The 18009-nt window shown below is 39.6% G+C and overlaps 1 protein-coding gene across 4 annotated transcripts in view; it reads right to left on the reverse strand.

The window, feature by feature from the left end:
- The window catches only part of BTBD9 (BTB domain containing 9), a 406228-nt gene that overhangs the window by 337587 nt on the left and 50632 nt on the right, over positions 1–18009 (reverse strand). For all 4 annotated transcript variants that reach the window (XR_003006037.1, XR_003006038.1, XR_003006036.1 and 1 more), the window contains exons 5-6: positions 10698–10917; positions 6796–6915 (exon numbers count right to left, since the gene is read on the reverse strand). Coding sequence is in view for 1 of the 4 variants with exons in the window: in XM_024765878.1 (XP_024621646.1) it covers positions 6796–6915; positions 10698–10917 (340 nt within the window). In the remaining 3 variants the exon portion in view is untranslated. The remainder of the gene's footprint in view (positions 1–6795; positions 6916–10697; positions 10918–18009) is intronic.

Here is an 18009-nt window from a genome sequence, read left to right on the forward strand (position 1 = left end):
CAATGTGCGTCTGGCCCACAATAGATACTCAATAAATGTTAGACTGTTCTCTTCCTGTCTCTCGTCTGAGGTCCTGTAACCCTCACTCTCTTTTCCTCACTCCTCCTTTCTTCTGCTCCCTGATTCCTTATAAATATTTAATGGATCTCTCTCCTTTGGGTTACTCCTCTATTTATTTCAAAATTCCAAAGAAAGATAAAAAAAAGAACTTACTTGATAAAAAAAATTAAGAGAAAAAAAGAACTTATTTGTATAAAACTGAATAGCTCTACTACAGAAGCCCACTATACTTGGCAGACTATGAGTCAAAGGCTGGCTAGCACCTGAATGTACCTCTGTGGACTTCAGGCATAATTAATGCTCCACATGAGTAGAAGGACTTAAATAGTACAAATAGTTTTACATGCTATTTCACAAATCACAGACTTCAGAAAATTTATATTTAAATATGGGTTTATTTTTAAAAAAGCAATTTTAATCTCTCTTTAGCCCCAAGTAAAATTGTTACGATTTAGTGACACCATGTGGCTACATTTTGCTTTGCACTCTTAGAAGAGACTGTTCTGTCTGCAGGTTGCTCTATACTAATTCAATTATGGTATCAAAGTTGTAGGTGGAGGTACAATTCAAACTAAGTGTGAACTAAAATGATTACTTTTAAAAAGTGAAACTGTTCCTTCTTCCTTTACAACTGAATAAGGCATTTCTTGACTTCTGAAGACACCAATCATATAAAGAAAGTAAAGGCTCGGCATAATTCTAGCTATGATTATAAAGCATCCTGGTGAACCACTGATTCATGTAAAACTGTCTACCTTTAAAAGTAAATAAATATATCAATGCCCAGGGGGTCAGGGGGAGAACAAAAGAGAAAAGGTGGAAGACACACACGCTTTTGTACAAGGTTAATATGGTAGGGAAAGAATGCTTCCATAAATAGCAATGTTTATTTTCTCATTTGTTTTATGTCTTGTATATCAATAGCACTGTTAGGTACTATAATCTAATGAAAGTGGGTAAAAAAATTATGCTGCATCTACTGATGGCCGGGATGAGAGGGGACTTGGAATGTATGGTAGCAATAAAAGAGATTAAAAGTGCAATGAAAGTGTCCTAAACCAAAAAACGTACAGTTTTAGTATTCATTTAATGAGGCCTCCTAGAGTAGACCAGTTACTCTTGAATAACATTCGATGTACACCAAAGAAAGCCTAAATATCTACAACAATGACTAGAGAATATCACCTCCTTAATCTCAATTTAAAACACCCAGCTCCCCTCTCGGGTTTCCCATCATCACCTATTTTAAAGAACTGCTCTCCTCCTCTTGACCCTGGGTCACTATCACAGTATCATTTTCACAACATTTACAATTACTTGTTGTGCTCTTATTGTTTATATCTGTTCCTCCCAAATTCTATGAGAGCAGAAAGCTTGGCAGTCTTCTTCAGTGTTATGGCCTCAGTATCCAGTACAATGCATAGCACAAAGTAGGAGCTTATTTGTGAAATTAGTAATGGATGAATGAACAGATGAATAAATGAAGAAAATCTATTTTCTTAGCTGGTGAAGCATGCCTAAATTTCTTGTTGTAAGTGAAAGTAGAACGGTTCTAGTGAGATTTTTTCATCATTTATGACCTCTACTGTGACCAGAGACTAGAAGACAGGCCCGCAGATGCTCTACAGCACCCTTTTGTCCATGACACATTTGGCACATTATAATCTCTCATTCTAAGAAAAGAAGAAAAAGGAGGGAAGGGAAAACTACAATGATTAAAACACTTTCATTAACAGTCAAAGAAATCAATGAACAGAGTGGAGTATATACTAGAATTTAGCACATGATAAATATGGCTGTTCATACTAGTATGGTAAGGAACGATTATTAAATAAATGGTCTTGGTCAACTGACTATCCCTAATCTGAAAAGATACATGAAAAATATTCTGGCTAGATTAAATATTTAGATACAAAGATAAAAATAACAAGTAGCAGAAAAAATTTATAAAAATATAACACTCTGTAACGTTGGAGTGAGGAACACCTTTCTAAACATGATATCAGACCACCAGAAACCATAAAAAGGACTGACAGATTTGACTACATTTTCTTAAACATAAAATTCTATATGGTAAAAAGTACTAATAAAACACTAAAAACTAATAACAAATTGCACAGTACATGATAGGCAAAAGTATAATCATACATACACAAATATACGTCTACATGTATATATACACCGCATATATACGATATATATATATGTATATGTATCAAGGTGTACATACCAACATAAAGTTCTCACAAGCCAAAAACAAAAAGATAATCACCCCAGAAGAAAAATATGCAAAAGACAAAAATAGGCTTTTTATAAATGAGAAATAACAAACGTCAAGTATTATAAGATACCCTACACTTCACAGACGATAAAAAATCCAACTTAAAGTAAGACAATTTCTTACAGATCATAGGTCACATTGGCAAAATGCTGACAACGCCTGCATTGGTGAGGGTTTGGAGAAGGGGCATTTCTATGTGCTATTGGTAGAGACTGAGTACAGCCGTATCAGAGGGCAAGCTTTATCAATATTTAAAATGTGTACTACATCATAATTTTATAATTAAAATGTCACAAAAAGACATTTCCAGTTTGATAATTAAAAACAAAAGGAAAGGAAGAAAGAAGCTCAGTTTTGTGTTAAGTGAGTTCATCCATCCTGTGCCATGTTCTGAACCATCAAGTTGCACCCTTCTCAACACCCTTTCTGGCCTCTGTGCTCCCCCGGATTCTCCTCTAACTCTCTGACCAGCCCCTGCAGTAAACCTGTCTGCCACCTACTCTTTCCTTCCCTCTCTCAATAGCTATATTCTTAAGGACTGTGCTTTTAGGCCCACTATTCCTCTCCCTCAACTCCCAGGTTTTATACCAAGTTCACTTTTGTAATTCCAGCTACCAGCCATATGCAGGCTACCTCTGTACGCATTCACATCCATGTTTTCAAGTCTTCTCATGTTTCAGCAACATTTTGCAGCTGCCAAATTACCAGCACCATGTTGAGAAAAAGCCAGAAAAAAAATTTAAAGCATCCCAGGGCACTCAATAGTTCCACCCCTTGTTAGTGTTTTTTGTTCAATCCTAGGCTCTACCAACTAAGAAAGCTGTGGAAGGACTTGAAGAGAGCTTACTAGATAGCCAAGAAGACAGTTTGAAGGTTGGGGAATTTATGGGTAAAGCAGAAATTTCCTTTTCCTGAAAAAGGCAAAGCTGATAAGATATAAGATGCTTCTGAGTATCATATGCAAAACTGTACCAAAATTGACATCACTTTTCTTCATTTCCAGCTGGGGGCTAGGGGGTTGTTATTAGTCTAAGCTTTTGGCTACATTGAGCAGTCCCCACTTGACCCACAATGCATTCCTAAAAAGGACCCAGAAAGAAAGAGCAGACCATTTCCCTCCATTCACTGTTGTGGTTGTAACCATCACTCCAGCTTTGAAGCCTGACATTATCCTTATCACCACTATCTCGGTGAGGGGAAATGCTGACTAAATTACTTTCCACAGGATATATAAACGGCAAATTTTATGTTATATATATTTTACCACAATTAAAAAATGCTTTACCAAAACCAAAATGTATGAAAACTGTTGGAAACATACAAATGGGAAGATTACTAAGATAAAGAGAACCATGGAAGGCATGTGTGTGGACTGGCAATATGGAAAAGTGCTGAAAGGACCACACTTCTGAGATAAGGAACAGTTTCCTCATACTGAGAGCCACCACTGAGAGCCACCATGGCCACAGAGAATGGCAGGATAGCTCTCTTTCTCTGAAGGCCAAACACCAGTTCAGAGTCTCACAAAGTAGAAAAGGTAATAAAAACAACTATTTACTGAGCCTCTACTTTGGGCCAGGCATTATGCTCAGTACTTGTACATATGCTCTGTCATCTAACCCTCCACAGCAGACCCCAGGAAGGGTGCTGTTATTCCTATTTCACTGGTGTAGAAATGAGGGCTTGGAGAGGCACAACTTTACCAAGATCACAATGCCAATATTAGATGAAACCAGGATTTGAGAAGAGCTCTAACTCTGCAGCCCATGATTTTCCTACTACCCGATGCTGATTTACATGCAGTTCAACCTAGACTCAAGAGAGAGGGCTGGGTAATCTCACAATTCACAGAGTATCTCTTCTTTAGTGAATATATTAAATGAAACCTTTCATCAATATACAACACTTGCATCCTTCAGAATTAACCTCGAAATTCAGTTTCCTGAAGAAAAAACAGAAAGTAGACTTTGCAAGGAGTACAGAACCATTTACCACTCCACCAGTACAGATACACATTTTAAAAATACTTGGATAAAAAGCACCAATGAATATATGTACATATTAATATTGAATCCGTTTCTCTTCATTACCTGGTCAGTGCCTTGACCCCAAACCTGTGCTAACATTTGTAGAGTACCTACTGCATACAAGGTCATAACTTGAGAACTGCACAAGAATACTGAAAGATTAGAATCCATACTCCTTGCTTCCAAGAGCTTGTAATTTTAGTATGAGAGGCAAGACAAACACGCAAAGGACACTGAAGAACAAGGGTGACATACAAATGTGCAAATTAACTAACACAATGCAAAGTGAACACTTACGTGCTAAGGAAATAAAGAATTTATATGTGCCCAGTGAAGTCCCTGAAAGAAGTGTATTTAGAACATTGTTTAGGAAGTCAATAAATGATTGTGAAGATAAGAAACACCAAGCATGAAACATCCTTGGATAATCAATAGGGACTTATTCTTAAGTTCATTTTAAAATACTTCCAAACTATTACAAAAGGCAGAGTTTATGAAGGAATGTAGTAACATAGTAAGTTAAAGTGGTTATAAATATTAAAATGTTTTCTCACTAAAATGCATATCAAGACTCCTTCCTTTTCTTGTTATCACTGTCTCTAACATCACCTTTGCTCAGTTTTTCTCAACCAGCATGGGAGCTGGCTATACCAAGACAAAAACTAGAATCATGAAAACAGCCAGGCTCTACAACACATAAAAGCAACATCAACAAAGGCAAGGCCACATAGGAGAGACAAAATTAGGAAAAGGGAGTATAAATAATACCCATTAATAAATGAGAGGAATTATATTTTCTAAAAGCCAGAGATCACGACTGAGGGTACATGTCTCCCTCCACAGAGTAGGAGTTTTCAGGTGGGTAAAGCACACAGCCTCTATCATAGCTGGTATTACAGTCACGATGATTTGTTCTGGGAGTCGTGTTCCCAGTGTTTCAAATTAAATACAAACACACAGTCCTTTGGTCCACGTCAGACACTTCGGTTGTTATGCTGCTTATTTTTTAATCTGATACAGCCATAATAATGTCAGTCGATGCAGACTCAATCCCCTCCTCTACCTCGGGGCCCCTCTGTCACTCTCAAAGTATCCCTAGGCAGTTCTGAGATACAGAATCTTCACTCAATTTCTTGTCCCTCTCATTTTAATCCATTCAAAACTCCTCTGATAAAAGAGCAACTGCTAGACCTGAGACACTTTAGTCCCTCTTTGGGGAAATGAAATTGATTTTCTTCATTTCCACACAAGAGTATCCTTGGGTAACAATATTGTGTCCAGTCATACCCATAATAAAAAAAAATGTAGGCGACATTCTTTACTGTACCAGAGGCTGAAAGGTTTTGTGGAGTTCCTGTGGTAGAAGTAAGAATTCAGCCTGATGCTGTCAGATCATGCGTTTAATAAATATAAGGGTGCCTTCTGACCGAGAGAGTAAGTGCTGTGGGGCATCCCCATCTGCTCCAACTCAGCCACACAGGGATGTCAGCTGGGGTCACGAGTACGGGTGTGGAGCTGAGTGGGTAAGGGGCTAGCTCCACGTGCTCCCTGGCTTACACCCACCATATCCCTTCTTGACACACCTAATTAAACGTACCAATCACTTTCTGCCTTCAATCTCTTGAGTTTAGGGTAAAGAATATCTGAGGGAAATTTCCAAGGGGAAAATCACAATAGAAAAAACACAACAGAATTTCAGGGGCCTTTAACCACCTTTCCCAACTCCCAAATTCATTATTCATACTGGTTTTGCAGAATTTCAGAAAGAAAGCTTAAAAGATGGCTTACATCTAAAGTAAGAATATGAAATGTTAGAATAGCTTATCAGTACTTTTTAAAAAACAAACTTACATGGAGCTAAAATACATAATGACAATAAAAGTTAAGGTGCTCTGGCTGAAGGGAAGGTGTGAGCCTGGAGCCCCACCAGCTCAGCCTCCCTTGCCCCAAACCCAACCCCACTAGAAACACCTGCTCTTTCAAACTCCACTGATATCCACTGACGTAGAAAAAGAACATGCACCATGGCATCCAAAAATCTCCTCCTGGCCCTGAGGACTGCCAGGGAAGCCTCCAGAAATATCTCTCATGGTTTTTGTGAAAAGAACGCACCCCCTAACAATAACTCTGCTTTCAAGGTATAGCATGGAATTTAAAAAGCATTTCCACTTCTCAGTGTGTCGTCCCTTCTTATTCATTTACATGCCTTTACATAAATATGGTACAAAACAGTTCCACAGTACACTCTAAATATTAAGATGCTTAATTTTCCATAGTATCCCTAAGTTTTTTAGTTGGGTCGCATTTAGTAACTGATATCCTCCTGGAAAACTTTTCCTCTATGAGACAGAAAAATGAAATCTGTTTCTCAACATCCAGATCTCTTTAAACAAATATCAAAACCATTTATAAGCCATGAGAACTAACCTGCAGACACGGGCTGGAAAATACAGCTTTTGCCAAGAACGACACAGATATTGCGAATGATCAATCACTCTGATCCAATCAAGTTCATCCATTGAGACTTCAATGAAGTACGAATAAGACCTATGAATCAAAAGGAAAAAGGCAGAAAAAAGTATCCTATTAAAATAACAATACAAAGCTATATTTTTTTAGCAGCTTTTTTTTTTTTTTTTTTTTTGGTACGTTGGGTCTTCATTGCTGTGCTTGGGCTTTCTCTAGTTGTGGCGAGCGGGAGCTACTCTTCTTTGCGGTGCGCGGGCTTCTCATTGTGGTGGATTCTCTTGTTGTGGAGCATGGGCTCTAGGCATGCGGGCTTCAGTAGCTGTGGCTCGCGGGCTCTAGAGTGCAGGCTCAGTAGTTGTGACACAGGCTTAGTTGTTCTGCACCATGTAGGATCTTCCCAGACCAGGGCACGAACCCATGTCCCCTGCATTGGCAGGAGGATTCTTAACCAGTGCGTCACCAGGGAAGACCCCCGAAGTTATATTTTAATAAAATGTTAAAAGGTACAAAAAATACAGTATTCATGAATTACAGTTTCTGCATAATGACCAAATTCTGATGACGATGAAATGTGTATAGATCCCCCTAACATAGCATTCGCCACAATGTATTGAAATTATCTCTTTGCATGTCTGTCTGCCTTATAAGGTCTCAAGCTGGTTAAAAACACGGACCATGCCATATTTATCTGCATATATCCGGGGTCTAGCACAGTGCTTGTCACATATCAGGCATATAAGATATAACAGGACCAGGATGCCTTGCATATACCGTATTAACAGGTTAATAAAGCCATGACAGAGAGAGGACAGAAAACAGAGAAGTGTGCCTTCTCCCGCTACCTTCACTGGCCTGAGCACCCAGCCCTCCTGTCTCAGGAGGGAAGCCAACTCAGAACGGTTCCTCACAGAGGCCAGCTTATCTCCTGCTTCCTCCCAGTCTCCTACCATCCCACACACAGATACAGCCTGCAGAAAAATAAATGACATGGGTGAAGAGATCGTATGTATTCCTTTTCGGTACAACTTAAAATTTGGCAGCTAATAATCTAGCAGTAATGAAAACAGCCTATCATCCTCCCCTGGTCAGCTACCCTGGACCATTACATCCTGGTTCCATACTGAACAAATCTATATTCCCCTGTCATAAGCCAAATTTAAATTTGAGATGCAGTTATTACTTGTACTGTAATATCAACAGGAACAATCTCAGAAGATTTAGGTGACCATAAATGTCAGCCTGCAACCAACAGTTGTGACCAGAAAAGGTCAGCTTATTTTGTGTCATCCCCTCATTTTCTGCTGTCCCCTCACTTCCATTCATTTTACTGCTCAGTCTCAAACTGGTTATAACCTTTTATTGAACCTCTCTGGGTTATCAGCAATGCAGGATATAATTTTACAACACATGTGAGAATCTTTTTGGCTTAAGATTCTGAATTTTTCACCTTTGCTTAGAATGATAACTTCTGTGAGAAAGGAACTAGTACATGGTAAAGTTAAGTCCCCCGTGAATGAAACACACATACTAAAACAAACTGGGGCTTCCCTGGTGGCGCAGTGGTTAAAATCTGCCTGCCAATGCAGGGGACACGGGTTCAAGCCTGGTCCGGGAAGATCCCACATGCCGCAGAGCAACGAAGCCCGTGCACCACAACTACTGAGCCTGCGCTCCAGAGCCCGTGAGCCACAACTACGGAAGCCCACGTGCCTAGAGCCCATGCGCCACAACAAGACAAGCCACCACAATGAGAAGCCGGCGCACCACGACAAAGAGTAGCCACAACTAGAGAAAGCCCGCGCGCGGCAACGAAGACCCAACGCAGCCAAAAATAAATAAATAAAATTAATTAAGTAAAATAAATAAAAATAAAACAAAGTGGCCTATAAATATTTAACATCCTGGAAATGATGATAAGTACGTTCAGTTTCAAATGTACTAACCTTTTCTTTATTATTTTTATACTAATTGCATTATTAACTAAATGAGTTAATATATATAAACCTTCTAGAACAGTGCCTACTACTATTATTAATCAGAGACTCTTGTACATAATATGTGGAATTTGCTCCATTTTGCCAACTAAACATCATATTATATCCAACGATACATATCAGGAAACATATTCTTAATTAAAAAGAATGAGATAACCTGGAGATAACCTCCAAAACCCACACACATGGGAAATGCTGACTCTCACTTCATAAAGCTTCCCTCACACTTGGCTCAAATGGCCTGAAAGGCCAGGGTGGTGGTCGGTGGTGCTAACGAGAGAAATGAACTAAACAGCAAGATCTGCAGGGTCTCATCACCCTTACTATTAAGCCCTTCATGCCCAGACTCAAAGAGGCATGAGTAGGGCCTAGAAGACTGTACACCAGAGAGAGACTGGGTGTACAGGTTTAGGTTAATGACGAGCAGCAATGAGGGAGACTGTTCAGTTCTTGGTCATCCTACTGCTCTGGTACTTCTGCCATGGCTGAACTCAGTGGGTAAAAACATCAGAGTGGCTAGAAAGGAAGGCAGAATCTTGAAGCCACTGTGAAACTGGTGGGTTCCTAGGCTGGAGCCCATCAAGTTTTTTTCACATATTTCTTTTGTTTTGATAATGATATTTATTCACACTAAAAGACAATTTTTTTTCTTTGTCCACAGTATAAAGTATATTTTAAAAGTTGTCATAATATCCAAAAGTAAGGAATCAAGTAAATAAACAATGGTAACCCATATAGTGGAATACCAAACAACTATTAAAAGTAACATTTTACATGGATAAACGACAAGGCCCTACTATATAGCACAGGGAACTATATTCAATATCATGTGATAAACCATAATGGAAAATATGAAAAAGAATATATATGTAAAACATATTTGTATATATATATGTACAGAACTTAAACACATTATAAGTAAACTATATTTCAAAAAAAATTTTTTAAAGTAACATTTCACAGGAATATTTTTAAAAGAGTAGAATATTCACAGTGTATTAATTAAAAAGTGAAGTTACTTTTTGTACATCTAACCTTTATTTTGTAAAACTATGTGTGGTTTTACAGGTTTCTGGTGTGTGTGTGTGTGTGTGTGTGTCTGTGTGTGTCTATGTGTGAGACTATGCATAACAAAAAAATACTGGTTAGGGACTGCCCTGGTGGTGCAGAGGGTAATAATACGCCTGCCAATGCACAGGGCAGGGGTTCGAGTCCTGGTCTGGGAAGATCCCACATGACGTGGAGCAACCAAGCCCGTGAGCCACAACTACTGAGCCTGCGCTCTAGAGCCCACGAGCCACAACTACTGAGCCTACGTGCCACAACTACTGAGCCTAAGTGCCACAACTACTGAGCCCACGTGCCACAACTACTGAAGCCCGTGCAGCTAGAGCCCATGTTCCACAACAAGAGAAGCCACCGCAATGAGAAGCCCACGCACCGCAACGAAGAGTAGCTCCCGCAAGCCACAATTAGTGAAAGCCCGCAGTCAGCAATGAAGACCCAACACAGCCAAAAATAAAATTAATTAATTTTAAAAAAGTACTGGTTAGACAAATATAAAAATTAATAATAGGCAGTGAGATTACTAGCAATATTTATTTTTTCTTTGTGCTTTTCTACATTTTCTGTTTTCCACAATAAACACATATTCATTACTTTTATAAGCAGAAAAAAGCAAACAATGTTATTTTTTAAAGAAATGCACCCTTTAATTCTTCCCCCAAAACTAAACTTCAAGAGAAATAGCAAAGTGATGACAAAGATATAAACCAGCAAATCTCTTAAACCAAAGCAGATGACCACAAAGTTAGGCCATCTCAATCAAACATGTCAGTTTCTCTCCAAGTCATGCTAATGACTCACCGGCTATCTCGGTCCCACAGGAGTATCCGTATATGATTGATAATGGACGGCTGACCTAGCTTAATCTCGATGCCAGAACGGCAGTCATCATCAATTGGGTGCCTAGAAAATCCATGATCCAAATCATAATTTTGAGTGTCACCATCTAATAAGGCAGACTTCAGCTCCCCTTTTACCACCTGGGCTCCATACTTCATAGTTGCAATGTTTTCTTCTGGTACTACAGTTAAAAATAGAAGAAGCAAGGTTAATGGTTACTTATGAAATTTTCCATATTTTGGGAAAAAAGATAAAATTCTAGCATTTTAGTTGATGCTAGTATATGCATTTAATTTAACGAGAGAGAGGAGATATGGAGTGTCTGTGAGGATTAAGATACCACCACAGTTGAAATTTAATGACATCTTCACAGCCACAAAGTACCTGGGACTAAGACTACTAAGAAAAAGTTGTAAATACTAGAAAAAACATGTTCTAGGACAAACAAGCCAACTCTACTGAGTTAATTCTATTAGTAGCTTTAATTTAATATCTACTGGACAAAACTAGCATGTAAAATGACCTGTACCTGCCATCTGGACTGAGCACAAAGTATAAAAGCAAAGCAAACAGGTCATACATCTTATAAAACAGAAAGAGAAAGACCCCAATACAGTGGAGCTGTTGGTCATACAAGGACGTGCTGAATCAATTAGTTAAAAACCAAGAATATGTTTAAAAGAAGATATATTTTTACTTCACTTGAATATTTTTAAAAATAAAAATTCAAAAAAAAAATTCAGTCTGTCATCAAAATACTATGGGGCTTCCCTGGTGGCACAGTGGTTGAGGGTCCGCCTGCCGATGCAGGGAACACAGGTTCGTGCCCCGGTCCGGGAGGATCCCACATGCCGCGGAGCGGCTAGGCTCGTGAGCCATGGCTGCTGAGCCTGCGCGTCCGGAGCCTGTGCTCCACAATGGGAGAGGCCACAACAGTAACAAGCCCACGTATCTCAAAAAAAAAAAAATTAATACTATGATTATAATTAACCCCCTCCCCTCTCCAACACTAGATGTACTAAGAGTCAATTGTTCCTGGGACTCTGAAGTCCTCTATGCAAATTTTGCTTCACAGATCTAGAACCTGTCTTCCAGGTACTAACATTCTAAAACTGACACTCTCCATGGAGAGACAACAGGCGGCATAAAGTAGATGTTAAGAGCCTGAGATTCAGAGTTTAAATAATGGTGCCACCTTTAACCAGATGTATCCATTTGGGGAAGTCACTTTCTCTGAACTTCAATTTCTCAATAGGGCAACATCTCCCAGGTGTTTTTGTTTAAGGATTAAATTAGATGATCTTTGCAAAGCACAGAGTAAGCTCTAAAAAAAAGATTGCCAGTATTATCACAAAATATGTTAAAAAAGCACACATAAAACTAAGCAAGTTTACAGACTGTAAATAAATGCTGAATTCTCACAGAATATGTACATCTTGGCTGTGTGATTTGAATAGGGGAAAGTATGAGCTATAATTAGGCTCTTAGGGAAAAGGAGTAAGTAATTCATCATTGCAGATTTCTTGGCAAATGTGGGTTTAAAAACTTTTTTTCAAATGAAGACAGAGAAAGATGACTTAAAAATGAAGCTGAAAAGTGGGGGTTGGGGTGAGTTTAACCTTCAAAAGACTAAGGCAACTGAGATAACCAAACCAAATGAAAACAAAACCTAGTCATGATCAACTTCTTACCACCAGAGGCCTAAGTGCTCAGTTTATAACGTTCTACGTTCTATTAGCTCATGAAAATCACACATATTCTTCATATTTATTTTTCATTTATTTAAGAAACTTTATTAATTCCTTTGACTTACTCCTCATAATAATCCTTTGAGTGTAGGACTACTATTATATCCATTTCACAGATGGGGAAGTAGGGGCAGAGAAAGGTTAAATGGACTTTGCTGCCCAAGGCCATACAGCCAGCAAGGAGCTGAGGTGCTATCAGAACACAGGCAATCTGTTTCCAGGGGCCCTGCCCTGCTACTACCTTCATAAAGGGTTTCTGATGGGAAGACCATACTTTTCCCCTCTTACTAGTCCCTTTCCTCTAAGGTTACTTAGGACCCAAAGGAAAGAAACAGTCTATTATAGCTTTTTTTTAGAAAGTTGGACATAAAATGAGAAAACCTAAGTTTGAGACTCAGGCTCTACCACTTATTATCCCTGATGAGGCCTCTTAGTTTCTATGAATCTGTTTTCTCATCTAAAAATAATAATATTTTACCCAACCCACCCACGGGGCTACTGTAAAAATTACACTATAAATAATATATTCTAAAGTACTATGGGACTTCCCTGGTGGTGCAGTATTTAAGACTGCGCTCCCAACGCAGGGGGCCCAGGTCTGATCCCTGGTCAGGTAACTAGATCCCACGTGCATGCCACAACTAAGGGGCCCACCTACTGCAATTAGGGAGCCGGTGAGCCGCAACTAATACCCAGCGTGACCAAATAAAATAATAAAAAAATAAAGTCTACAAAGTACTCTATAGGAATTCAATTAGTCAAAAAACATTTACTGAAGACCCATTCTGTACCAGGTACCCTGTGAGGCACTGGATATCTCTCAGTGAACCAGACAGAGATAGGCCCTGCCCTCCTGGTGCCTCCAATCTAGACATGAAGCACTTTATAAGCAAGCAAAGAAAAGCTTCAAATTTGTGATCTGTGAATCCTCAGCAGAGATGACTTGTGAACCCCCTAGTTTACAGATGAAGATACTAAAAGATACTAAAAACTACAACTGGGAAGACAGAATACTAATAGAGTCAGAGTTTTCAAAGTATTAACGGTTCATTGCTATTACTGTCTTTATGTGATAGATGAGACAAATTTTATTTATTTATTTATTATTTATTTATTTGTTTGTTTGTTTATGGCTGCATTGGGTCTCCACTGCTGCACACAGGCTTTCTCTAGTTGTGGCGAGCAGGGGCTACTCTTCGCTGTGGTGTGCAGGCTTCTCATTGCGGTGGCTTCTCTTGTTGCGGAGCACAGGCTCTAGGCGCATGGGTTTCAGTAGTTGTGGCACGTGGGCTCAGTAGTTGTGGCTCTCAGGCTCTAGAGCGCAGGCTCAGTAGTTGTGGCACACAGGCTTATTTGCTCCATAGAATGTGGGATCCTCCTGGACCAGGGCTCAAATCCGTGTCCCCTGCACTGGCAGGCAGATTCTAACCACTGCACCACCAGGGAAGTCCCCAAATTTTAAATTCTAGTTTAGAAGCAAGGAATAGATTCAGTCATTCATTCATTTATTTTGAAAAATCTAGATTTAGGCACTGTGCTAAGTGCTAGGAAAACACAGGGGAAAAGACATAATTACAGTCCTCAAGAAGCTTGGTTTAAGTAGGAGTGTAGGCAAGAAAAGCAAAAATGATACTATCACAGTGGCAAGCCCCCTCAGTCTAGTTACTGGAAACTATGGGAATAGGTTCATGGTACCATGTACCTCAGCACAGATTTAAACACACACACACACACACACACACACACACACACACACACACACACACACTCACATATAAACCAATAATATAACTTAGCAGGCCTCGCAACAGATTGACTTTTAGCTAATAAAAAATCTTGAGGATGGAAGTTGTGATGTACTACCTGTTATAAACATGGAGAAACAAGAAATTACTGTTCTCTTTCGCAAAGTCTAAAACCTAATATACAAAACAAAATATAACTCAGCCGGAATAGAAAAAGCACTAACTTTCAAGGCAGAAATATCTCCACAGCTAAAACAAAACTAAACATTAAGGAATGGGCTGAGTACAAGTAGTTCAAATATTCTAAGGAAAGAAATTAATTAAAAAGTTGATTTCCTTTCCCCAGGCATATAGACAAATGCTCATCATTAGACGTAGTTTTGTACATATATAAACCACACTCTCAAAAAGACTAAACACCACTGGTAAGTTAAAAACATCCTTTGGATCCTCTTTTTTTTTTTTTTTAAGGGGGGGGTGGAAATCACTATAATTTGGTAAAAAGCCTCAGGATATGCAACTGTAAGAATTAAACCTTCTAGTAACCAATATTAATGAACTAAAAAAAAAAAGATTTAGTATTTATGCCCCTAGATACTAATTCCCTAGTCCCAAGATAGAACCTCTCAATGTTTCATGAAAAGTCCCCAAAGACTCAGAACCTATACCCAGGGAAGAACAAAGAAACAGATAAATCTCATCAATAATTTCAAAGTAAGCAGAACTATCGTTCCAGACCATCAGCTAAGGAACAGTTCTGAAATTTTAGACCCCTTTTTCCCTAACTGTGAAGAAATCTGATTTTTTTAAAGTGGCATGAATGTCTGAATAAATATTTTTTAGGGTCTGAAAGTGATATGCTTCCTTAGTTATTTCTATTATTAGTTTTACTATTCATATAATTAAAAAGGTAGAAAAACAGTCTGCTACTTAATCATTTCTCGAGTTTATAAGTTACATAAAAGATTCCCAAGCATTTGTATAATCTCCTCCTTGAGCTTCCACTAAATTATTCCAAAATGAAGAATTTAACATTTATGAGCAGCATATCATTCCAGAACTGAGGGCTCCTCAACTGGTTGATCACTCCCTTTCACGGTAATTTCATGGGTCTATAGTAACCCAGGCCTGACACCTATACTGACCAGCTGATCAATTCCAAGCTACCAGTAACTACATGAAATGTCCAAAGCATCTCCTCAGTTCTGCAGCTATGTCCCAAACTTATCCTTATAACTAAACCAGTTCTGAGGCCCTATCAACACCTCGAATCAAAACTAGGGCAAGGGGAAAAAAGGAGCTTATATAAGAAAGGATCCAACAATTAAGATTTACAAAGGCTAAAACTATATTACTCATCTTGTTACTTCTCCCCTCTCTACCCTCCTACCCTTTATCAAAGGCTGACCCTCAACCAGCATCACCCTCTAGCATCTCTAATCTCTTCTCCAACCTCTCCTGACCCGTTCCCTCTAGCTACCATACTATTTCTCTACTACCTTTACTCCAATTCACACATCAGATAGTCAACACATTGTATTTACTATATTTCTCAAACCCATGGCCTAATTCCCTGTTTAGTCAAGCTTCTGTCCAGACTACTAACCAACTCACCACAATTTATATCCAAAATTTTTCTCTCCATTCTCATTCTTCTTGTCCTCCCAGCATCACCAGATACCACGGACCACCCACTCCATAGCAACGCTCTCTCCTCTGTTGGCCTCCGTAACGCTATCCCAGTTTTCTTCCTACCTCTAATTCTTCCTTCTCTACCTTCAGCCCCTGGCCATAAGTCTCCTCCAAGTCTCAGACTTTGATTTTCACTTCTTTCTCTATACTCTAGCCCAGGTTTCAGTTCTTTTACCACCAGCTTTGACTGCTTCCTGAACACCAGTAATATGCTTCCACTGCTTTTAGACAATTCTCATTGTATTAATTCATCAAGTGTCATCTACAGACCACCCAGTGTGTTGAATGTTGAGGATACAAAGATCAGTGTGCCTTCAAGGATCTAAAACAAGTAAATAAAAAGGTTTAAAAAAATGTGATCAATGTGATAACTCCTACACAGACATACAGAGATGAGGAAGAACACAAAATAATAATATAACAATGGCTTCCTACAGTATTGAGCTTACACACATTATCTGCACACATTACTTCGAGTAATTCTCATAACAATATGCAAAGGTATAAAACTAAAGGTAAAATTCCTTATGTGATTTAACACCAGGTCATGCAACTAGTAAGTGACTAATTCAGGACTTGAAGTCAAATTTGTCTCTCTCCAAAACCTATGCTTTTTCTTCTATGCCCAATGAAAAGAAATCTAAATCTGATGAGTCAGGAGAGAAGTCCAGGCTAAGGACACCTATTTAAGATCAATCAGTATTTCAAAAGAGTGTCTGAAGTCATGGACAAGGAAAAGATCACTCAGGGAAATGACTAACATGAGACAGAACTTAGAATTTAGATACCCCAGAAACTCTCAAACTCAGTAAGTCTAAAACAAGTTCAGAGATTGGTTCAAGATGGCGGAGTAAAAGGACGTGTCTCACTCCCTCTTGTGAGAGCACCGGAATCACAACTAACTGCTGAATAATCATCGACAGGAAGCCACTGGAACTCACCAAAAAAGATACCTCACATCCAAAGACAAAGGAGAAGCCACAATGAGACAGTGGGAGGGGCACAGTAACAGTAAAATCAAATCCCATAACTGCTGGGTGGGCGACTCACAGACTGGAGAACACTTATACCACAGAAGTCCACCCACTGGAGTGAAGGTTCTGAGCCCCACGTCAGGCTTCCCAACCTGGGGGTCTGGCAACAGAGGGAGGAGGAATTCCTAGAGAATCAGACTTTGAAGGCTAGGGGGATTTGATTGCAGGACTTCGACAGGACTGGGGGAAACAGAGACTCCACTCTTGGAGGGCACACACCAAATAGTGTGTGCATCGGGACCAAGGGGAAGGAGCAGTGATCCCATAGGAAACTGAACCAGACCTACCTGCTAGGGTTGGAGGGTCTCCTGCAGAGGCAGGGGGTGGCTGTGGCTCACCGTGGGGACAAGGACACTGGCAGAAGAAGTTGTGGGAAGCACTCCTTGGCATGAGCCCTCTGGGAGTCTGCCATTAGCCCCACCAAAGTGCCTGGGTAGGCTCCAGTGTTGGGTCACCTCAGGCCAAACAACCAACAGGGAGGGAACCCAGCCTCACCCAACAGCAGGCAAGCAGATTAAAGTTTACTGAGGTCTGACCACCAGAGCAATACCCATCTGTACCCACCACCAGTCCCTCCCATCAGGAAACTTGCACAAGTCTCTTAGATAGCCTCATCCACCAGAGGGCAGACAGCAGAAACAAGAACAACTACAATCCTGCAGCCTGTGGAACAAAAACCACATTCACAGAATGGAAGACAAGATGAAAAGGAAGAGGACTATGTACCAGATGAAGAAACAAGATAAAACCCCAGAAAAACAACTAAATGAAGTGGAGATAAGCAACCTTCCAGAAAAAGAATTCAGAATAATAATAGCGAAGATGATCCAGGACCTTGGAAAAAGAATGGAGGCAAAGATCGAGAAGTTGCAAGAAATGTTTATCAAAGACCTAAAAGAATTAGGGGAGGAGCTTCAAGATGGCGGAAGAGTAAGACGCGGAGATCACCTTCCTCTCCACAAATACATAAGAAATACATCTACATGTGGAACAGCTCCTATAGAACACCTACTGAATGCTGGCAGAAGACCTCAGACCTCCCAAAAGTCAAGAA

The sequence above is a fragment of the Neophocaena asiaeorientalis genome, unplaced genomic scaffold, assembly GCF_003031525.2.
Source record: "Neophocaena asiaeorientalis asiaeorientalis breed wild unplaced genomic scaffold, Neophocaena_asiaeorientalis_V1.1 scaffold46, whole genome shotgun sequence".
Classification (NCBI taxonomy): domain Eukaryota; kingdom Metazoa; phylum Chordata; class Mammalia; order Artiodactyla; family Phocoenidae; genus Neophocaena; species Neophocaena asiaeorientalis.